This window comes from Hemiscyllium ocellatum, chromosome 19 (assembly GCF_020745735.1).
Source record: "Hemiscyllium ocellatum isolate sHemOce1 chromosome 19, sHemOce1.pat.X.cur, whole genome shotgun sequence".
Lineage (NCBI taxonomy): Eukaryota > Metazoa > Chordata > Chondrichthyes > Orectolobiformes > Hemiscylliidae > Hemiscyllium > Hemiscyllium ocellatum.
Window position 1 is genome coordinate 50,071,666 of NC_083419.1, and position 24,522 is coordinate 50,096,187.

The following is a 24,522-nucleotide window of genomic DNA, read 5'->3' on the forward strand; positions in this document are numbered from 1 at the left end:
GAAAGCAGAATGCATCTTCAGTATGTTGCATCGCAACGTTGAATGGCCTTTTGGTGCTGTTTGATTCACATGTAATTCTTAACAGCTGCAAAATTGTTGTAAAACCTGTGTTTTTCTCTGTAGCTGGAATATGTAGTAACATGTGCAGTGTGCACACGGTCAGATGGAGGAGACATTCACATTCACAAGAAAAAGTCACAGGTGAGTCCCCAACTCCATATTTCATAGCAACGTATGGTCATATAAGTTGAGAGTGTGGTGCTGGAAAAGCACAGCAGGTCAGGCAGCATCAATGAGGCTGATCCCTAATGAAGGGCTTATGCCCAAAGCACCGATTCTCCTCCTCGGACGCTGCCTGACTGGCTGTGCTTTTCCAGCACCACACACTCGACTCTGATCTCCATCTGCGGTCCTCATTTTCTCCTAGTTTGGTCAGAGGCAACACTTTTTTTTTAGATGGTTTGATTTTGCTTCAACCAGTTTTCAGTCAGTTAAAACGGAGCTAGTTTGGTAAGCAGGGCAATTCTGTACTGATAATGTGCCCACAGGGATTCAGTAAATTTAAAGTGAACACCATCGCATAGTATTACTTTTGCTTGGACTTGTGCATATACATATCTCAAATTTGGCCTTCTTTTAATCCATCATAAATGCTTTCCAGGCAAGTTTGAATCTATTATTTCCCTATCTAGCCTCCTTGCTACTAATCAAATAATCAATTCAACCAGTGTACTGGGAAACAAAAGCCATAATTGCTGCTGTAAGCTGAATGGCCAAGTTGGTGATGATTGTACAAGAGGATTTTCAATGGGTTAGTTACCAGCTGTGTTGAGCAGTGTCAACACTAGGTTCTGCTCAATACTCATTACCTTCAAAGTATTACCGTGAATATCAGCAATGGTTCAGTTTCTGTGAAAGAGTGAAGGTTTTTGTTTTCTGAATTGTCCTTAGCCATGGTAATATTTAAATTGTATTGGAGGTGCAGTGCTTTTACCTGTTGAAATCAAAATAATTTTTCTGCTGCTTTTGCTTTTTGAAACAGCAAGTATTCGCTTCCCCAAGTAAGCATCCAATGGATAGTAAAGGAGAGGAATCCAAAATCAGTTATCCAAATATCTTCTTCATGATTGACAGTTTTGAAGAGGTAATCTTTTTCTATTATTCTCTGGAAGGCCTGGAGAGGAAATCTGCACATTTTAAATGGGTTTGGGACATTGTTATTATGTCCAGCAATTGAATTTTTATTAGCAATGATGTTTGCCTCTGACCTCGTGATCCAAATGGGCAAATTCTTGAAACTATAGTTGTAAAAATTCAGGCTCCAAGTCAATACTTCCTCCTTCAATAACTATTTTCCACCTGCAGCAAAATGTTAATGTTTGGAGTGTACTGGTTTATGTTGCGTGCATGCGTACCATTAAACCAATGGTCAGGTATTCCCCTCAGGGAGCTGGCATCCATTAACAAAGATATTAATAAAGACACCTTTGTTGGAATAGTCAACATAAAAAGTCCCAAACTTAACCTACTGTAACTTGAAGGAATCGGAATCTCCCCATTTGCCCTTCACACTGTGACCTGAAATGGTTCCTGATTAAGCAGTGCCTTGATTTCAAAATTCTCACAATTATGAAAATGCGAAGTACTGAGATTGCTGGAAGTTTGAAATAAAAGACAGAAAATGCTGGAAATACCCAGCTTGTCTGGCAGCATCTGTGGAGGAACTAAGTTAGTTACTCATTCGTCAAAGTTCCTGATGCAAGGACGTGACTGGAACTGTGTTAACTCTGTTTCCCTCCCAACAGGTTTGGCAGCTTCTGTCAAATATTTCCAGCATTTTCTGTTTTCATTTGAACATTATTGTTTTTGAATTCCTCCCGATGTGTGTAATGTCCTCCAAAGGCCCTCTGCTGCCTTCTAATTCCAGCCTATAGCAGTTTTAACTGTTGCACCCATTGGTGGGCTGAGGAAGGGTCACTCAACCTGAAACATTAACTCTGATCCTTCGCCCTCCCCACTCCCCACCCCCCACAGATGCTGCCAGAACTGCTGAGCTTTTCCAGTAATTTCTGTTTTCGTTTATCACTGCAGACTGATTTGTTCAGAGTAGGAGCTGATGCTTGTCATTTTGGGAGGATGCAAGTGATCTCAGTTGCCATATTTTACAAACTTTTAGCTTCAATAACTCAAATACTCTCGAAAGAACAACTTCCTCGGCCCCAAAAAAAATGTATTTTGGCTAGATCGTCGACCTCAAATTGTGTACATATTCCAGCAGTTTATTTTGGTTGCATATGTTTCCTTACCCTGTTGAAGCTTTGTTCTTATAGTTGTAGCTAAAAAGTTTGACATCAGCTCAGCGTTAATGAACTGCAGTGTATTTTGTTGTGCATCATGTTGAACAATCAAAACGGGTTTTTCACGTTCTTTGTGGATGAGTGATTTAAACAGCATTGTGTAATCAATAATATTGAGGTCCAGTTTGTCATTTGTATTCAGTTGTCATACATGTCTGAACCAGTGATTCTGTCTGTATGGTTGTTGCTGTGTAACCTAACTCCTTTCTATGTGCAATCACAGGTATTCAGTGACATGTCTGTGGGTGAGGGCGAAATGGTCTGTGTTGAACTTGTCGCCAGTGATAAAAACAACACATTTCAAGGAGTAATATTCCAGGGATCCATAAGATATGAAGCACTCAAAAAGGTCTATGATAACCGGGTAAGTGAACTACCCTTCTGCAATGTACAAACCTTGAATGGTCTTGTAGTCTTGCAGCTGAAATCTTTTATGAAAATTATTATATGGGTCTTGCTGACTTCACACATGGAGCGCTGTGTACAGTTTAGGGTTTCTTCATATATATTCACTGGATATCCAGTGGCCAAGGGGAATTGCAAAGTTTCAAGAGGTCGATCCCTGGTTTGAAAAGGTGTGCCTATGTTATGAGATTGGATAGACTAGACTAACATTGCCTACAGTTCAGAAGGTTGAGAGACCATTTAATTAAAATTAAAATTCTTAGAGTTTGAAAGCTTGCTTCCCTTGGTCACCGTTTCACAGTAGGAGGTGGCTCTGATTGAGGTAGGTAACGTTCCTTCATCCAAAGGATTGAGAACCTTTTGGGAATCTATATTCATGAGGGCTATAGTTATTCAGTCGTTGAGTATGCTCAAGATAGAAATTGATTTCTTTTTAAACACAAAATTCATTCATTCATTCATTCATTCATTCATTCATTCATTCATTCATTCAAAATTAGGCCTGAAGGTAGGCCCTTCACTCCTTTTGTCTTTTGATGCTTCATTCTGGGCTTTTCTTGGAAGTATTTTTGTTGTTGTCAGTGGCGGTTTATTATTACTTTCCACTGTTGGGGGCTGAATGAGTAGGCAAGTTCTAAATTTACCTTCTTCATTCCTGATGAAGGGCTTATATCCGAAATGTCGATTCTCCAGTTCCTCGAACGCTGCCTGTTGCGCTTTTCCAGCACCATGCTTTTCCAGCACCACACTTTTCAACTCGGCTGGAATGGGAACCAAGCCATCGTTCTGACCTAATCAAGAGATTTAAGAGATTCTGTACAGAGAAGCTGTTTCCTCTCTAAAGCGAATGAAAAGCTACCTTTAACAAGGACAGCAGTTTTGTTTTTTAATGTGAGATAAGTAACCAGCTCCCAGATACATTGAAAATGCCAGTCTGTAGCTCACCCAGCTGCTCTGTTTAAATGTGTATAAACTAGCAATTACATCATTCGGCTCTTTGAATAATTTTGATTAAGAAGTAAATGTTTTTCCTCTGCTCTTAGTAAATATTGTTAATTTTTTGTTTTAAAGTTATCAACTGAAGACCAATGTCATGTGCAAATGCATAGAATTTTATTTTAGGTGTTGTAGAATAGTGCTTCACTGTTTAATCTAAGTCGTAGCAGCATCCATCCAAGTTTGAGAGAGACTGGCAAGCTAACCTGTGCTAACTAAAAATGTGATAACTTTTTTTTGTTTCACTTCACTTCTCTGCCACTTCTTGTCATCTCTAAATTGGCTTGTTTAACAAAAGGAAATGGTAACATCTGGTGCCTTTTCCTCGATGTATAAATCCAAAAACTGAGAGCTGTTTGCCATTATAGTTCCAGTTTGGACGCACTCGTCTGTATGAGCTAATACTGGCTAAGACAGCAATGGTAGCAGTACAACTGACCGCTGAACAATGAAAGAGATGGGCAAGTCCGTCCTGGTTCCTAGATCCAGTTTTTATCCAATGATCATAGAATCATAGAAGAGAAGCTGGAACATTAAAATCATAGAAGCTCTACAGTGCAGAAAGAGGCCATTCGGCCCATGGGGTCTGCACTGACTCTACGAACAGACCCAGCACCCCCACCTTCTCCCCATAACTTTGCATTTAGCACAGTTAGCCCACCTGACTTGCACATCTCTGGACTGTGGGAGGAAACCGGAGCACCCAAAGGAAACCCACACGCGCACGCTTGGGGAATGAACAAACTTCACCCAGACAATTGACCCAGGGTGGAATTGAGCCTGGGACCCTGGTACTGTGATGCAGCAGTGCTAGCCAGCGTGCTACTCCTTGATGCCTCAATGGAAAGTAGGAAAAGAGCTAGAGCTGAGGTAGTAGGGTAGTGCACTGGAACTACTTGAATTCGTGCAAGAAAGAAAATAACTGGAGAGCTAGCAACTATGACAGGGACTTAAAGAGCGTTGATGAATAAAGCAGTGTGCTTTTTCTTTCAGGTGAGCGTTGCTGCTAAGATGGCCCAGAAAATGTCGTTTGGCTTCTATAAATACAACAACATGGAATTTGTCCGGATGAAGGGCCCACAGGGGAAGGGGCACGCTGAGATGGCTGTGAGTCGTGTTGCAACGGGTGACACGTCACCCTATGGGACAGAGGAGGGCTCTGATCCAGACTCCCCTTTGCATGAACAGGTAAGAGTGGGAACTGTTGAAGGATGACTATATTGTGGATGAAATGTCTCCCTTGGTTCTGGCATTATTTAGCATTTATGCAGTCTAGAGCTGTTGGGTTTATTATTTATGTTGGTGTTACCATGGTCCTGCCAGCTCATTAGCAATTTCATGACCCCCAGCACGGTTAGCCACTGAGGCTAGTGAGAAAGGAAGCCTTGGCCCACCGAATGATATCAGATAGGCAGAAAAATGGCTATTGGAATTCAGTCCTCAAATATGAAGTAAGGCATTTGGGAAATCAAATAAAACAAAGGAAGATATAGTGATGGAACGTGAGCAGAATAGATGACCTACAGAACTTTGAAAGGCAGTTCTCAGATCCATAATGTAGCAGGACAAGGTGATATAATTTAAAAAGGTATGCAGGCCACTTTCATTTTTTTTTAAAACTTCAACCAATAACACAAACAGTAGGGGAATTATGCTGGAACTGTAGAAAACACTAGTGCATTCAGACCTGGCTTGGATTGTTACTCACTCTAGAGAGGATATAGAGAATGCTTGCTTCAGTGACTGCTGGAAGGGAGAATTTTATTGAGAAAAGCTTGATTGGTTTTGGCCACTGTCTTGAAGGAAGGATGGCCAGTAGGAGACTTAATGGAGCTATATAAAATTTAGGAGTCTAGATAGGTTCATTGTATTCACTCTCTTTCTATTCTGAGAGAGATGAGTAACCAAGAGGCAGAGGGTTAGATGGAAATTGAAGAGTAACTCTTTCACCCAGAGTGATTTTGAAACTTGCTGTCCAAAAGGGTGGCAAAGGCAGAAACTCGCGTCCCATTACTTTTAAAACCTAAACTTGAATGTGATTTGCACAGGACTAAGGGCTGAGATTTGAGAAGGGAGATTAAGCTGGATAAATCGTCTTGGGCTGGCACAGGCATGATAGACCAAATCGCGGTCTCATGAAATGTAAATGTCATATTTCCATTTCTTTCTTTGATAGAGTTGATGTCTGCCTTCTGACATTAGTGTAAAACATGCTGCCCATCCTAGACACTGTCTCACCCTATTGTCATTAAAGCTAATGGATATTAATGCCCATGCATGGAAGGATCGTGGTAAATGGCTAGGTTAGATTTCCCAACTCATGTGGGAACTGCCGTATTGCCACCCAGTGGCAGAATATGACATTCATATGAATGAGGAGAAGTGGGCTTTTCAGAGTAGATAACAGTTGATCTGATTACTCCAGATTCCTGCCACCTTCTGATCACCTTTGACTCCCTTGATTTATCAGGAATCCATCTACCTCTGACTTTATGCAAACTCTGCTTCCACTGCCTTTTGAGGAAGAGTTTGAAATGTTCAGGATCCTCTGAAAGAGAATTGCTTCTCATCACTGACTTAAATGAGCAACCCCTTGAACAGTGACCCCTTGCTCTAGAGTCTGCCACAAAAGGATACATGTTCACATCTGCCCCATCAGGATTTTGTACATGGGATCCTGTTCTGCCCTTTCTATTAAGGTGGTACTGAATAGAGATAGGGAGTTCCTGAAAGGAAGCAGTGAACCTTGAAAAAAAGTGTCATTTCCCATGGTATTCTTTGGTACCTCCAGCTGATTTACCATAACTGGCTTAGTTGCGTGGTTTGCATTGCCACTAGAATGGGGTAGCTGCATTTGCTACTTCATCCAGTTACAAACAGCGAGTTGTGCCCATTCTTGACATGTCTGGACATTCACTGTTCCATTAACAACTCCGCAAGTATTTATACTTCAAGTTGCAACTTAAAATTTGTGACAATGCTATGTCTAAAGCGTAGTTGTAACTCAGTTGCAGTATTACTGTTTCCAGGAATGCTACTATTGACCTTGTGACCAGACTGATTTCCAGCACAGATTTCTGGCTAGCAAGGGGAGCCACGTTGAAAGAAGGATTAGTTCAGCTCTAGAGTTCTTTACTGTCAAGTGTCATGGAGTGCCATATAGGGTCCCAAACCCTGAATGACCATTTACAGATGAAAGTTGGTGCTTGCTGGCAACATTAATTTTAACTTGTGAAAGATGAAATGTGAAATATGGGAAGGAAGATGGACCCTTATGAAATATAAATTATTAATGAAGATGTGGGAATGTTTCCCAAGGACACCAGATTTTATTCTCCTTTTTAGTTATGTCATTGGAATGTGTCCTGTTAAAATTAAATGCCCACACTTTGCCAAAGAGCCTCTTGGCAACTGTTCTGAAGCATGTTCTACCATATTGTGACAACATCCAACTTGTAACATTGCAATTTCTCACCACCAGGGGGATGCTTCTCCATCCTGCAGTGCATTTTGGGTACGTTAACCTTCCCCACTCCCTCCGTCAGTAGTCTGTGCTGTGTTGTGTGCCTCCCTTTAGATATTAAGGAACAGTTTGGCTTGTAAACATTGCTTGATAGTAATTTTGCCTTTTTTTTTTCACCCAATGGGAAAAGAAAGTGACTTGTAACTGGAATGTCGCATGTGTAGATGAATAGGATTGATGTGTAAATGTTGTTTTAAAAACTTGTGTACAGCTCCCAATAATGTAAAAGCTACCAGGTGATGTTGAGATCCTGCTGCTGGTAATAGCTGACCCAAGGTGCGCAGGCCAAAGATGTCAATCTGTTTTGTTTGTGTAGAGCTGCATGTTGCATGCCACCTGCCACCCAACACGGGTTCTGTCCATATGCTGTTGCTGATTTTTACTTCCCTCCCTTTCATCCTGGCCTGAGCGTTGTTCAATTTATTGTGCTGTTGACAGAACAACATTTTCTTAGTTCAGCCCAACATGGAACCAGCGAATACAATTAATCTACTTCTGAAACACAAATTGGCCACTTCAGTGAAGATGGAAGGCTTTCATTTTGTTTTTCTAAATAAATTGTTCTTACCATCAGGAATGTCATGTTATGTAAAACAAATGCTTTGTGAATGCGTTGCAGTTGAATCGGAAAAAATTACTTGTATCCATGTTTAATAATGTATCATAATCAATAACTAAACCACTGTGGCCTTGAAACAAAATCTGGCTTAATTTGAGCATGAAAAACCAACAAATAAGATCGCACTAATCGACAAAATCGGATGAATATGATGAACACTCAAAACTCAGTTCCTCAGCTATTTAGGTGCCTTGCTTCGTCTGGGGGAGTAATTTCTCTGGCTGTGATCATTATTTGTGCAATCCAATAAACATTTTATATAAATATAAAATAATTAAATTGGCTTTTTAATGTTCCGTTCCTGAAGGATGGTGAGTTCTATGCAGGGGCTCTTTTACATGCTGGTTGAGGGCTGCTCAAATATACTTCCAAGCGAGAGGGCAGAGAAAGTAAATTTCTATCCTCCGTCTTGGTCTGGATTTGAACCCATTTTATTTAAATTATTTTGTGCTATGCATTGATATTATTAATGACTGCTTGAAGGTATTATCCATTTATTCTCTAAAATGAGCAAAGATTCTTTAATTAATTAATCAATGTAATGATTGTACTTTTTTTTCCTCATTCCACCTCCCTTCCCTTCTCACTGACTTTTTCTCCTGACCACCTTCACTGTGTGTTGTAGTCTCAGACGCCCTGTCAACCTGCCTTCTCCTTCTCGCACAGAGACCCCCCTCCCCTTGATTCCCACCCACCCGATCCCTTTCACTCTGGTTCTCTCCCTTGCACCGCTGTTGAAATATCAAGATATATAAAGTCATTATTTTTTGCTGCAAGGCTGGAGTTCTGTACTGCATTGTAATGAACTGTGCTTTGACAGCTGTGATTAAGACTGCAGTGTAACTGAGCTGAATGCAAAGATCTGACAAGCCCCTCTCTCTTTATTAAATATACAAGGCTGGGGTTTGTTTGCAGTTAATGCAGAGGCAGAATCAGTTGGTTGCCTGGGTTTTATCAGCTGTGTGGAGCCAGAGTAATTCTCTTTTAGTTTGCTTTGGATTCTATTGAGATCCATTGTGTGTAATGTGGAATCCAGTTCTCCACACAAGATATTTTGAATCTGATTTCTCCTGAGCTGAAGTAAATCACTTGCTCTATAGTGATCCATGCAGTGAGTATTAACTCAGCTCAATCACTTCCTCTTTCTAGATATTTTATTTTAAATCCTGAATATTGTATTTGTTGTATTTTAAAGAGAAACGTATTTTAATTTTATTGAAAGCCAGTTCTGGAATGATGAAGTGGATCTAAATGAAGTTACTAGGGCATTGTGCAGTTTACTGGCGATACAGATTAGGAAACTTTAATTTATTTCCACTGGTGCTCTTGGTGATGTGGTTAAATGCCGCTTTACTCCAAAGTTTTGGTTTCAAGTAAGGAGCATACAAAGACCAAATATCGAAATCATAGCCCCAATACTTTCCTTTATGACAGTCTGACTAGTTGCACTTCATAGTTGAATCAAATTGAATTTATTGTCACATGTACTGAGGCACAGTGAAAAGCTTTGTCTTGCGAGTAATACAGGCAGATCATAGAGTTAAGTAGCATAGATAAGTAAATAATAGGTAAACAGTGGCAAAAACCAAGGTACAGGCGAATGTTAAGAGTTTGAGAGTCCATTCAGTATTCGACCAACAGGAGGGTAGAAACTGTTTCAGAACCAGATGGCATGTGTGTTCAGGCATCTTCTTGATGGTAAAGGTTATAGAAAAACCATTGCCAGGACGGGCTGGATTTTTGAGAATATTGGAGGCTTTTCTTGACAGTGGGCCTGGTAGATGGATTCTGTAGATGGGACGTTGGCCTTTGTGATCGTCCGGGCAGAATTCATCACTCTCTGTAACCGTTTGAGATCCTGAGATTAGCTGGTTTGAACAGTGACAATGACCTCCAACCTATAATATTGTGCTACTCTCTAAGGGAGGGGGAAGGGAATCATGTGCAGATTCAGGAATTAAATGCCTGCAGTAGCTTGAAAATAGAAGTTCCTGCTGATGGCCTTGTTTTGATGGCACAGCCATCTATCCTGAAGTGAGTGGCAGCTTTGAGCAGATTTGCAGCTGATAGACTGTGAGGACCAATTCCAGAACGTGAAGTCTGCTTCCTGAATCGCATGTGTAGTCTGTAGCATCAGTGGCACACTGCAATGCTGTTCACAAACAAGCTTGTCATTTGAGTAAATGAACAGAGTTATAGAGTCGTAGAGATGTACAGCACGGAAACAGACCTTTCAGTCCAACTTGTCCATGCCAACCAGATATCCCAACTCAATCTAGTCCTACTTGCCAGCACCCAACCCATATCTCTCCAAACCCTACCTATTCATATATGGTGATGCGATTGAAGTGAATGGGGAAATTCATGGAATTGTAACCAATTGTACTTTGAGAAAGCTTAACATCTAAAAATGGCACTCATTGTGGTTGAAACGTAGAAACTAGGAGCTAAGAGTGGACCATTTTGGCTCTGTCCTATGATGATGCTTGATTATCCAACTGTTTCCACTTTCTCCCCATCTCTTTGATCTCCTTAGCCCCAGGAGCTATATCTAACTCCTTCTTCTTTAAAACATTCATTGTGCCTCAACCTCTTACTGTAGCATAGAATTCCACAGGCTTACTATTCTCTGGATGAAGAAATTTCTCCTCCTCTCAGTCCCAAATGTCCCACCTTGTATTCTTCAGCTGTGACCCCTTAATTCTGGACACCCTGTCATTGGGAACATCCTGTGAACATTGAAGAATTTGCAAAATATGTATGTTTATAGAATGGTATTAATATTCCCAGTTGTAACCGAAATGACGACTCCTATCAGAAATGATGAGTGTGGTATTTTACCAGATAATCACTGGTGGTACTTTGTGACATTGGGCAACACTACCAGGTGAGGATTATTTGAGATAATTAGCTAGACCAAAGTTTCCTTTGTCTTGTTTTGGAGGTGCCTTGCCTGGGACTGGGATGTACAAAGTTAAAAAGCACACAATACCAGGTTATAGTCCAACAGGTTTATTTGGAAGCACTAGCTTTCGGAGCGCTGCTCCTTCAGGTGGTTGTGGAGTATAAGATCGTAAAACGCAACTTATAGCCATAAATAAGACTCTCACCTGATGAGATTTTTAACTTTCTTTTATCTCTGCTTTGTCTTGGATCTATATAGTGATGAGTAACAGAGACTTCACCACCCACTTATAAAAAAAGGCATTGTTCCTATATAAGTGGTTTGATATTGATAGCAATTAAGTACAATTATATTTGGTCAGGAACAGTTACTTTAGGGAGCTGATAGAGATATGTCTGCTCCCTGCAAAAGCTACCATAGAATTCCTTGTCTCCACCCAGACTAGCTCTATCTATTCTACTGCCATCACAACTTAACAGGAACCCCTTCAGAAGCATTATTTTACTCCATTTTTTTCCACACATTAACAATTTGTGTGCGTAAATAATACTATTATCTTGGCTTTCTCTCCTTCCCAAGTCTCAGACTTCACACATGCAGAGGGAGTCTGGATAGTTCTCAGATGCACTCTATTAGATACAGAAGAACACTTTTTAAACCCACCTCTGATCCATTTCTCAGCTGGAGGATTTTTAACAATCTCTTGATATCCTTCACTGAGGACATTATTCTTTACGGACATTGTCCATTACCTTAACTTGGAAGGTCCTTTTCTCCCAAACATTCCTTCCAGAAAGACAGCTGTTCTGTTGAAATAAGTACTTCCTTGCAATGCAGGATTTCTGGCCTCGGCAATCTCTGTCTAATTGGAAGATTTTGCCTTCTAACAGTATTTTGATAATGAGACGGTTTTGTTGTCTTGACCATGTCCTGAATCAGTGATGTATTGGTCTGGTTGCCATGGAATCAGATGCATCTAACCTCCCTAGAGTTGTTGCTCACCCGAAAGCATTCAGCTCACTACTGTCACTGTTCGACTAGTGAAAAGAAACTTTTATCAGTCTGTCAGCCTTGCTCCTGAAAGGTTACTGCTCACTCAGCACTATCTCTGTATCTGTGACATTGACCCTTCTGTTTTAGAAAGCAGAGGATTGAACATGCTTACCAGTCCTGTGAGATCTGCGACTTCCTCCTAAGATAATATAGTGTGAGAGATCTCACTGGATTCTTTCTTCTGTTGGATTCATTGTGAAACTGGGAAGATCTATGAATCCATCTTCTAGTTATCCCTTGATGGGTTGGTCAATAACTGTTTGTATTTGGAGGAGGGTTTAGACAGCTGTTTGCTTCTGGATGAGTTGTTTTCCAGGAGGATTACAATCTCCTCCAACTCTCTTTTCATGTGTATTTTCCACAGTTCTGCATGGCATAGTAGTGTAACTTGTGGAGTTCACATAACTTCAGATAGTTACTTCATCAACACAGTGGCAGTCTTATTTCTATGAGCTTTAATAACTTCTCCAGCCATGGTAACTGCTTTGATATGACAGTGATTGTTGCTACAGCATCAAATCAAAGCTGCCTGTTTACTTAGCCAGCGAGCAGCGAAATCGATGTTTCGGGCAAAAGCCCTTCATCAGGAATAAAGGCACACCCTTAACAATTTCTCCTTTTGAATCCTCCCACTTAAAAAAAAACTTTAGGGAACATCTCCGAGACACCCGCACCAATCAACCACACCGCCCCGTGGCCCAACATTTCAACTCCCCCTCCCACTCTGCCGAGGACATGGAGGTCCTGGGCCTCCTTCACCGCCGCTCCCTCACCACCAGACGCCTGGAGGAAGAACGCCCCATCTTCCTCGGAACACTTCAACCCCAGGGCATCAATGTGGACTTCAACAGCTTCCTCATTTCCCCTTCCCCCACCTCACTGTAGTTCCAAACTTCCAGTTCAGCACTGTCCCCATGACTTGTCCGGACTTGTCCTACCTGCCTAGCTCCTTTTCCACCTATCCACTCCATCCTCTCCTCCCTGACCTATCACCTTCATCCCCTCCCCCACTCACCCATTGTACTCTATGCTACTCTTCATGGTGGCATTCATCCCCACCCCCACCTTCCTCTAGCTTATCTCTCCACACTTCAGGCTCACTGCCTTTATTCCTGATGAAGGGCTTTTGCCCGAAATGTCAATTTCGCTGCTCCTTGGATGCTGCCTGAACTGCTGTGCTCTTCCAGCACCACTGATCCAGAATCTGGTTTCCAGCATCTGCAGTCATTGTTTTTACCTTGTTTACTTAGCCATGTTGTTTCTGTTCAGGCTTGTCTAGATTAGTTAGTTCTGGTATGTTCTCCAGTGGAAGTATCTCATCAGGTATCTTTTGTAATGGCAGTGTAGAGTCTATTGTGTAAATCTCTTTACCATTAACCACGTGTATTTCTACTGTTCTGAAACTGTTTGAACAATGGGAACCTTCTGAAGGTGACCTACAATTTTATAAATGTAGTATTTCTCTGTGATGGCTGGATATTCTCCCTGCCTGTGAGGCCTTGTTGTCCTGCTGCTCTTGTAACATGCCTCTCTTTTGCAACCATGCCATATAAATTGGATGTACTCTGTTGTCATTTTGAGGTGGTTTTGGACTTTTCTTCATAGTATCTGGGTCTTTTTGCTTCCTGCTTCGAACAGGATTTGAATAGCTTTCTCCAAGTGTGAATCTTCCTTGAGCTATAGGAAATCTCACGATTTCATCAAGTACCAACAATAATTCTGTCTCCTGTGAAATCAAATTTCAAAACTCCACATTCAGTTTTTCCCCTAATCGACAGAAATTAAGTCCAGCTTCTAGGGGAATCTACTGCTAAATATTTCTTCATGATTTTTGTGTTTATAATTTGAAGAAATTATCAGAAGTTATTATTTTCAATGGTGTCCGTACTGTGATGTTTTGTGTATTAATGGCATTGTTCACAAACAGACTTAGTAAATACACTACTGTATGGACTTGCTCAGCTTAGTCTGTTTAGATTTGAGGCAATGCAATATCTTGCAAACAAATGCCACCATGAAGTTCAATCTTGTTTACTGTGGTTCTTTGCTTGTGAATCTGCTAGGGATCTGTTATATCTTTTTCCAGTTCTTCTGAACATTACAGTAATAAGATTAATCAGTAATATTATTTAAACTTGTTATTTCTATACTTCAAAATCTGCTGTTTTTAAGATTGTATTCACCGGTGCTCTTATAAATTAAATGACTCTAGGATTTAATAAATTCTGTGCAATATTTTCTTTGTCAGCCAGTTTTTAAATCTGTATTGCTGTTATACTTTAGCAAATTCTTCCATAATGCTTTAAGTGCTGTTCTGAAGTGATTTATTGATTTCAAGCTTTTAAAGTTGATTTCTTTGTAATATTTAACACTGTACAGCTTACTGGATTTTCCTGGCCTTTTCTTGATCGAATCGGTGGATGCCCACAGTTTTAGTATTTTCAGTTTTCTGCAGCTAAGGTGCAGTCATCCACTTCCTCCTCCATCATGGTCTAAAACATCACGTAATCTTCTACAAACATCTCTAAGTAAAATTCCCAAGCTATAAGTTTTAAATCTTCCTGCCAAATTTGTGGCTTAATTACTGAATCCTGATCCTTTTTGTTAAATTATTATTTTTTTCCTGACTTCTTCAAAATTCTTTCTTTAAATTTTTTGAAATCTGCTTACTTTGTTTGGATAGGTTCTGAAGCCTGTGCCTATGTTTGCTTTCTGGAACTTACATTGCCAATGCCCATTGGAGTGAAATATTGGTGGTGAAATGCTCGTTGTGACAGATGAGAAGTCTCTTTCGTACTCCCTTACCTTTTCCTTTCTGGTTTTTATGCCATTTTTCATTAAAGTTATTTCCTTTTCTCTTGAGAATCTCTAATTTTTATCTTTGGGAATCTTCTGTTTCTTACAGAATCTCCTTAACCTAAGATATTCTCTAAATGTGGTTGGCTTCTCTGTCACTCTCTCTTTCTCATCCAAATTCCTCTTCTGCTGTTTCTTACCACTTTCTGAGCTTTTGAGTGCTGAACTTGCCCTTATGCTGCTGCTATCTCTTTTTCTCTTGATAATCACTTTTCAGGAATATTTACAGGCCTGGAGTGGGAGAGGGAAAGATGGAGCAGCAAATCTTCAGGGTAATCTGATGTGTAAAGCCAATAGAATAGTATTTGGGCACTTTAATGTGCAAGTATTCATTGGGATAATGTTAGAGTGAAGAGGAAGAGTGGAAAAGCATTAAAAACCAAAAATTGTGGATGCTGGAATTCCAAAACAAAACATAGTGCTGGAGAAACTCAGTTAGTCTAGCAGCACGTGTGGAGAGAGAAACCGTTAAATGTTTCCAGTCAATTGACCCTTTTCAGAACTTCTGAACAGTGGAAATGTATGTCTGAGCCATGTTTTGGAGAACATTATTGATCATGCTTCCTCATTCCAATTAGAAAGGCTGGCATTGCTGGTTTTGAGCATAAGGTGGAGCATGTGTCTACTGGAAAATGCTTTTGAATGACTTTCGTAACATAAGGGTTAGATTCATAATGAGAAAAGCAACGAATGATTTTAAGTAGAACTCCCAAATGGGAAACGGAGTATCCTCAATAAGCTGAGAAAGGATCTAGCCCAAGGTTAACAGGAAAATCTGTGATAGAATACATGATTTTCTTTTTAAGGAGATGGTTCAGATCCAGGCTGGGTACATTCTAACAAAGGTGAAAAACGGTGAACTAACCAGATTTTCTTGGATGGCGAGAGAGATTGATGCCCGGTTTCAAATGGGAAATATAAAATTAAATATTAGGCACAAAAGGCAAAGATGTTGAATAGTTGTAAAATTCCAAAATGAATGATTTTGCCTCATGTTAAATTGCACTCTCCAGCTCTTCAGAAATGAAGTAAATTTACTATTTTACAAGTTTAATTGTGTAATTTTAATTATATCCAGCATTAGTAAAATTGTAATGATCAAGAATAGACCATCATAGCTCAGTGCAGGTAGTATCTCTTACTCTCTCAAGTCAAGAGTGAAAAGGTCACATTCCCAAACAGGGGCATGGTTTAATGTCTCCGAGAGAGCTCCATTGATAAGCGAGTGCTCTGAGTACTGCATTGAAAGTCAGCACAGATGTGTATTCCAAGAGTGGAGTTTGAATTCTCAACCTTCTGATTCTGTGGCAAGTGTGCTATCATTTGAAGTCAGCTAATATGAGATGGAGTAGTATTTTGAAAGATGTTAATTGTTTCCATGTTAGTATTTTTTTAGAACAACCTGAAATTACCTTGAAGCAGATATCTTTGCCCATAGTGGGGCATTTTCCTGCAACAAATATTCACCCTATTTCTATGGAGAAGGTGCAACAGCTTTGCCTCAATGTCTTCCTGCGATAAGACATGTCATAACCCAGCTAATGCCTGTATGAAGACATTTAATCTCTCTCTCCTGACTATCCCAGTGAACATTTTAAGTTGGTTGCTTCTTATCACCAATGCTTGACCATCATAAATAGTCTTTCATTAAACTTGCTCAGCCTTTTGAATTAGTGCTCGTAATGACCATTGTCTCCCTCATATCTTTCTCATTTCCATTTATTGAAGACTGCAATCTAGTATTAGACATGTTTGGATAATACTGCTGGAACTTACATCTTTTGTTTTTTGGGTTTGACTTTAGGTAACTTCCTTCAGCACGCCACCAACTCCAGAACGCAACAATCGCCCGTCCTTTTTCTCTCCTTCCTTGCGTAGAAAGACCCCCAAAAATCGGATAGCAGAAATGAAAAAGTCTCATTCAGCCAATGACAGTGAGGAGTTCTTCAGGCATGGCTCAGACAATGCAGACTCTGAAGGTGCATCTCCAGCTTCTTGTACAGTTCCTTTTACAATCAGTTTTATTGCAAATTGACCTTTTTGTTTTACCCTGGGTTCAATGGTACCACTGCTGGCTAAATGCTATTTTTTTGCTAGACTGCACTTTGATCAAATGGTGAGAGCTAACAAGACGGAAGATCCTACCTGAATTCATCCTCACCCAATCCAACAGTCGCAGACACCTCTATCCATGACATGCAAGTAGGAATGATTTGTGCTCGGTCCTTGTGTAGATGAAGTCCTGTCCTTTCGATGAGGACATATTCCTTGTGCTGTGTGGCAATGCAAGTGTGCCAACTAGAATATACTCCAGTCTAGATTAGATTCCCTACAGTGTGGAAACAGGCCCTTCGGCCCAACCAGTCCATATCGACCCTCCAAAGAATAATCTACCCAGTCCAATTTCCCTCTGACTAATGCAATCTAACACTATGGGACAATTTAGCATGGCCAATCCACCTGATCTGCACATCTTTGGACTGTGGGAGGAAACCAGAGCACCCGGAAGAAATCCACGCAGACGCTGGGAGAATGTGCAAACTCCACACAGACAGTCACCCGAGGCCAGAATCGAACCTGGGACACACTTTCTGTGAGGCAGCAGTGCTAACCACTAAGCCGCCATCTAGCATCTCAAAACTAGGCATCCATGAGGTACTGATGGCCAGCAGCAGAATTGCATATGACTATCCCCTGTAACTTCAGGGGCTGGCACATCACCCACCCCTTCACCCCCAAATCTGCCATTGCCATCAAGCCAGGGGATCAACCCTGTTTCATCGAGGAGTGTCGAAGAATATGTCCAACAGTAGCCATACTCAAAAATTAGGCTACAAGCATGCAAAATAATGAAAGCAGAATGGGATAGACAGAATACGATCACAAAACCAATGAATCTACTGTCCTGCAACATCAAGTTCTAAACAATGGTGGGTTATTTAAACAACTGATCAGAGAAGGTAGTTTCAAGGTTATCCTCATCCTCAATGGTAGGGGAGCCACAGTAAAAATGGTTGAAGCTTTTGTGATCACCTTCAGTCAGAAAGAACATACCTGATTAATCTTACCTCATTCCTCAGATTCTGAGTCACAGATGCAAATCTTCAGCAAATATGGTTCACGCCACATGCCATCAAGAAACTGCTAAATTTAATACACCAAAGGCTGTGGGCCCTGATAAATCCCATTGCAGATCTGACATGTTCCTAGCTAAGCTGTTTTGGTTCAGCAAAACCACTGGCATGCAGCTGACAATATAGAAAATTACCCAGGTATGTTTGCTTAAAAATGGTAGGAAAACTTTGACCTGGCCAATGACCACCACTTTAGTCTGCTCCCTCGTTAAAATGAGGGAAAATGTTGGTGATGGTGCCATCAAGTGACGCTCACTCGGCAATAAGCTGCTCGCCAATGTTTGGTTTGGGTTCTGTCAGGATCACTTGGCTCCAGAGCACATTCCAAGTTTGGTTTTGAGGTGACCAGTAGCTGAATTCAAGAGGTGAAAGCACTCTCCTTGATAACAAGGCAGCATTTAATCAAGTGAGACATTAGGGAACTTGAATAAAACTGGAGTTGCTGGAAACAGAAGAATTCTCTCCACTGGCTGGAGCCTGTCATTTCCCTTTGTGCAAGCTGTAGGGTTATTCAGGGACAATCATCTGAGCCCTCAGACTTTTGCAAGAGTTCCACTGGCCTGGACCCAACTACCTTCAGTTGCTCCATCAATGATCTCCTTTCATCAGGATGTCAGAGTTCTAAGGATATTTGCCATTGTTTGCAGCATTTGGTCCTATTTGTAACACCTCCAGATACTGAAGCTGTCTGTGTACATCTGCAACAAAACCTGGACAACATCCACATTGAACTGACAAGTAACATTTGTGTGTCCATCCCCAAAATGACCAGAAACAATCCACAGCATGCTACGTTCATTTGCAACCCATTAGCAGAAGCGTCCACATTCAATGTCGTTATCATCCTGAACCTCCACCATCTGCAAGGCACAAATCATCAGGATTGAGATGGAATACTCCCCAATTGCTGTAATGAAGCTCAACATCTTCCAGGTTAAAGCAGCCTGCTTGGCAACCAGCTTCCCCCACCCATCCCCCAAAACCTCTGCCCAGCCCCCTAGCCCTACTGTCTTGAATATTCACTGCTACTATAAAAGGTGCTGGAGCAACTCTCCAAACCTCCTCTGACTAGACCTTCCAAACCTGTGATCCCCACAATTTAGCATTTCTCAGTGTGACCTCATTTTTCTGCTTCAACCTTTTGAGTGGGGAGGGTTTAATGCTGACCTTGCCACTAATGTCATCCTACCACTGTTTGTGTTCAAATCCCTCCAATTAGATGTTTGCCCTTTCCATCTGTTCTGAAATGTTCTTTACAAAGTTTCAGACAGATTTCTCTCAATGTAGGCCATCATTCCCCTTTACTGAGCTGCAACACTCAACACAGCTGTTCAGACAAAAGTCAGTATTTTGGCAGGGGGGGGGGGGGGGGGGGGGGTTGAACTGCCCTTCATTACATTCCTAGATATCCATTCAAAGACATAAATCTCAGCAGTTCGCCAAGTATATGTCCTTGACTCCCTCCTTGTCCTCATTTACAGATTGTTCATTGTGAAATCATTCATAGCCATGGAATTGGCTTGTCTGTTTATATTTATTCAAATGCTACCATCTAGTTCTATTTTCCCATATTCCCCTATTGACATTCTCACTGTTCTGGATTTTACATGTGATAAGCTCTACCAGCAATACGTTGGGAGATTCAAAACCACAGCTTTCAACTTGCAGCACAATTTTCATTCCCTCATCATCACCTCCATTCCCTCTGGGGTTGTGACCTTGGACTGAATAATGCCACTTGCAATTTTTTGGAGCTGTTTGATTCAGGACCGAGCTTCTGAATTTATGTCCTTTCCATCACAACTTTGCTACATGACATCTTCCATCTTGGCCACCAGCTCAGCTGATTCTTTGCAACACTCATTGTCACTGTAAATTCATTAACCCAATGATTTTCAGATCCAAGGCCCCTGTGCCCCCCTTTAACCTAGTCTTGTGCTCTTACAGCTTTTCATACCAAATGTTGCCTCTGTCTTATTTTAGTAATATAATCAGCAAATTCACTGACTGGCATTAACTTCAAGTGTCGCAGTGTCTCTGTGTGTCTCCTGCTCACCTCAGTTTTACATATTCCTCCCACCCCTGCAGCTTTTCATTCATCAATCTAAAGCCTGTTACACACTGTCTGCAAACAGTGCCTTAAACTATCTGGTCTCATATTTTGGAGTCTCCATTTCCTTCTCCTCCTTTTAAAGACCCTCTTGAAAATATGCATCATTAATAAGAGTGCGCCCAATCCTCTTAATTTCTCCTCATCTGGCTCAGTGCATGTTTTCCTAATAAATTTGTGAGGGGCCTTGAGATGTTTTTCTGTTAGATGTTACATTCGTGCAAGTCCTTGGTAACATTGGTTTCCAAGACGACACTAAGCTTAATTCCTCAAATCAACAGCAATTTGTCGATGTTTTTGAAGAACCATTTCATAAGACTGCTCGCAAAAGGTGCCTTGTAATAATGGAATACCATTATCAGCTTTCTCTTATCCGAGGCCAGGGAAAAACTCATTCCCCAAAGGCACTGAATGCCGTTGCTATGGTTACTCTGAAACCTTTGTTCAAAATTGTTGGATTTCGTTGTGTTTTTCTGTATTTTTTTTTCTTATTTAGAAATAACATTCATTGTAGCAGATTCTTTCATTTAAAAAAATAAATGGACGAACCTTTCCTTTTTCTGTATCTTTGCAGACATGCATGGTGTGTCCAACCTTCGATCTCGCTCATTGTCTGGGACTGGACGGTCCTTGGTTGGATCTTGGCTAAAGCTGAATCGAACTGAAGTAAATTTTCTACTCTATGCACATCTCACCTACGTTACTTTACCAATGCATCGCATCACAACAGGTAAATTCTGTCAGAAGTTCCCTGAAGTTTGCTCCACAGGGGCCAGTGAAAAATGAAATGTGTTGATAATTCTATATGAATAGGTTATTGCTAAGGATATTGCAAGGAAAAGGGAAAGCGTGGCACTCCTTCCTCATTCTCTTGTAAATTTAAGTGTACTTGATGTGATTAATCAAAATAATGCCTAAGTTCCTTTTCCCATACACATTTAGTGGTGTATTAGGCCATCATAAGTCATCCCTTTAAGGCAGATATGAGGATTGTTTTCTGAAGATGGTGATTCTGTGGGATTCTTTACCACAAGGGCTTTCGAGGCTGGGTCATTAAATATATTCAAGGCTGAGACAGACAGTGTTTTTAATCTGCGAGGGGTTCACTGGTTATAGAAAAAATATAGCCAAGTGGAGTTGAGGATTATCAGATCTGCCATGATGGTAATCAGACTCGATGAGCCAAATAGCCTCCTTTTTTTTAGTCCGATGTGTTATTCTTATGAATACCTTGCCTGGCGGAGGTCTTAAGTATATGGATATACAAATACGAACCTGGGCTCGTTTTAAAAAAAAAAGTTACTGTTGTAGCTGGTCTACAAGTAACAAAGCTGCTTGCAGCATCTTGACTTAAACACCTGTGCAATAAAAACATTCTTCTAATTTGAATCCTGTTATGTTCAATATATTAACTCATCCTTTTCTCTTATTTAAAAACACTGTCTATAAATAAAAGTTCTATAAATTGTTCATTATTCAAATCTGATCTAAAATTACTCCTCATTATTCTTTATTTTAAAATGTTTTCATTAGTTATTCTTTTATGGGATTTAGTTGTTGCTATTGCCCTTGAGAAGGTGAGCTGCAACCTTGAACTGCTGCAGTCCATGTTGTAGGTAATGCTGTTACAATCTACTGAGTATCCCCAACATCTTGCTGTTTTATGGTTTTATTTCCAAGGTTTTCAGTTCTTTTGATTTTTGACTTTCTGTATATATTTGTACATTTACAATATACCAATGATCACACAGGTGGGTTAGCAAAAGGAAACTAGTCATAGTATTGTTTGACAAGGTCTCCCATGGCAAATTAAGAAGTGCATGGGATCCAAGGCAATTTAGCAAATTGGCTGCAACATTGGCTTAGGCGATTTTATTACTGGAAGCTTATGTTCACTAGCATACCACAGGGTTCAGTGTCTGATACCTTGATGTTTGTAGCTATTTTAATGATCTATATGTGAAATGTAGAGGTGTGATCAGTAAGTTCACAAGTAACATGAAAATTGGTGGTGTGGTAAGTAGCAAGGAGGAAAGCTTTAGACTACAAGACAAGACGAAAGGACTGGTCAGATAGGCTGAGCAGTGGTAAATAGAATTTAGCCTTAAAAAGAGAAAGGGGATGCATTTTGGGAGGAGTAATGAGCCAAGGAAATACACTTTAGTAGGACTCTAGGCAGTACAGAGGATCGAAAGAACTTTTGTCTATAGATCCTCGAAGGCAACAAGACAGACAAGGTGGGTAAGAAAGCATATGGGATACTTGCCCTTAATTAAGGCATTTAATACAAGAGCAGAGAGGTTATGATGGAGCTGTATATAATGTTAGTTAGACCATAGCTGGAATATTTTGTGCAGTTATGATTGCTACACTATAGGAAGGATATAATTGTACTAGAGAGGGTGCAGAAGAGATTAACCAGGATGTTGTCTGGGCTGGAGTATTTCAGCTATGAAGGAAGACTGGACAGACTGCAGCTGTTTATCTTTCTGAGCAGAAAAGGTTTAACTAATAAAAATTGCTGAGAGGTGTAGGTAGGGAAAAAGATTTCCCTCCATAATTAGATTACTTAGTGTGGAAGCAGGTCCTTTGGCCCAACAAGTTCACTACCCAGACCCATTCCCCTACATCTAACACTATGGGCAATTTAGCATGGCCAATTTACCTAACCTGCACATCTTTAGACTGTGGGAGGAAACCGGAGCACCCGGAGGAAACCCATGCAGACACAGGGAGAATGTGCAAACTTCACACAGACAGTTGCCTGAGGCGGGAATTGAACCCAGGTCTCTGGTGCTGTGAAGCAGCAGTGCTAACCACTGTGCCACCCTAAATAATGGTGCCAATAATTGAAGTTTTACAGTAAGAAGGTTTAAAAGAGTTGCAGGCAGCCTGAGGAAGGAATGGTCTCTGAAGGCTTGGGGTTTTAAATAAACCTATTGGACTATAACCCAGTGTCATGTGACTTTGTGCACCCCAGTCCAACACCGGCACTTCCACATTACAAAATAATGATAAATTGCAGTGGACTGAAGTCTAATGTGCCAGTATTACCATCGATCGTGTGAATGCAACAATATTAACCACCCAAATTCCTTCACAAATGAACTGGGGCAGCAAATATTGGAATGGAGGAGCGATTAGGAAGAATGGTCAAAAGTTTGTTAAAGATGCAATATTTTGAAGGAGGGATAAGTAAAGAGGCGCAGTGGATTCTAAAGTGAGTCAAAAATGCTTTATAGTGAGCAATCAGATAATCAGCTTTTGTGATGCTGGCTGAGGGCTAAATGTTGACCATGTCACCAGAATGAGCTTGTCTGCACTTCAGTGTAGAGCTATAAAGTCTTTTACGCTTATCTCAGAGGGCAGATGGTCTCTGTTTAGTGTTTCTATGGAAAGGTAGGACCTTCAGCTGTGCTCTTAGGCTTGCTTTTGTGCTCAACACTGAGCTGGTATTTGAAACCAGAATCTTGTAGAGAAAGGTCCTACTACTGATGTGAGGCTAAAATGTGGTTTCCTCTGAACATGTTTCTTTTACTTTTTTTTAAATTTTCTGCAGCTCCTTCACTTGTGATTTTTTAAAAAATAATCTTTTGCCAACACGTTGAATAAATACAGTTTTAAAGTAAAGTGACTTGCATCAACTGACTGAATTGGAACAGGATTGTGTTAAAAACAGTTGACCACCAACACCCTGTTAAGTGACCCAGAAAATGATCCTTGGATGAGCAATTATCAGTATCCAAGTTTCCCTGTGCTTGATCCCTTCACTCTTAAGTAATGACAAAATTGTGACTACTTTGACCACCCATAGAACGTTAATTATTTTGAGATCTTATTTAGGTTTACATAATATTTGATTAAGCTTCTAAGTGTTTTTTTTTAATACAAGAGTTTTGAATCTGTCTTTTTCTTCAGATATTCTAGAAATACGGCAGAAGCCAATCTTGATGACATAGCAGACAGCAGGCACTGCCTTATAAACTCGCAGCCAAGTGCCTAACTGCAACTGGATTCTTGGCGACACTACCACCTAGTGTTGGGATGGAAGGAAAGTTTGAGAATACCAGCCAATCAAAGTGCCTCCTTCACCTGCCCACAGGACATCACCAGTGTTCATTTTCCAATCACACCGCATTTGTGTTTTGATAGAGTCCAGTTAGGAGCTGCTGTTTCCTAAGAAACCAATAAGGAATGCTTCATGAACAATGTCTCAAGACAATTACTTTGTACCTAACAAGAACAGTAAACACGAACAAAATGTGGGAGGGGGTTGGGGTGGGGAGAGGGTTGGTGGGTATAGGGAAATATTTGCTGAACTTTATATTGATAAAAGACTTCAAGTTTAATCTTCAAAGAAGTTTGCTTAGTATGGAGATAGCACAGTACAGTTTTCTTCCCATACCCTCTTCTTTGTCAAAGCAACATTTGATTTGCGCACTTAGATTCAGTAATGTAAAATAATTGCTCACTTTATAAAAATGAGATAAAGGTTCAACAAGAGACAGGAATCAATGGGACCGTACAGTGTTATTACATTTAATGGATCTGTTCTAGTAATCAG

At 40.6% G+C, this 24,522-nt stretch overlaps 1 protein-coding gene across 3 annotated transcripts in view; it reads left to right on the forward strand.

Moving 5' to 3' along the window:
- kiaa0930 overlaps positions 1-24,219 on the forward strand; it is a 103,298-nt gene extending 79,079 nt beyond the window's left edge. Inside the window, exons 4-11 of one of the 3 annotated variants that reach the window (XM_060839450.1) lie at positions 124-201; positions 1,043-1,144; positions 2,581-2,721; positions 4,752-4,946; positions 7,240-7,272; positions 16,519-16,693; positions 20,533-20,688; positions 23,877-24,219. In XM_060839450.1, coding sequence (XP_060695433.1) covers positions 124-201; positions 1,043-1,144; positions 2,581-2,721; positions 4,752-4,946; positions 7,240-7,272; positions 16,519-16,693; positions 20,533-20,688; positions 23,877-23,917 — 921 coding nt within the window. In that variant the 3' untranslated portion in view covers positions 23,918-24,219. The remainder of the gene's footprint in view (positions 1-123; positions 202-1,042; positions 1,145-2,580; positions 2,722-4,751; positions 4,947-7,239; positions 7,273-16,518; positions 16,694-20,532; positions 20,689-23,876) is intronic. The other 2 variants (XM_060839451.1, XM_060839452.1) reach the window with 2 other exon arrangements.
- The last annotated feature ends 303 nt before the right edge of the window (positions 24,220-24,522 follow it).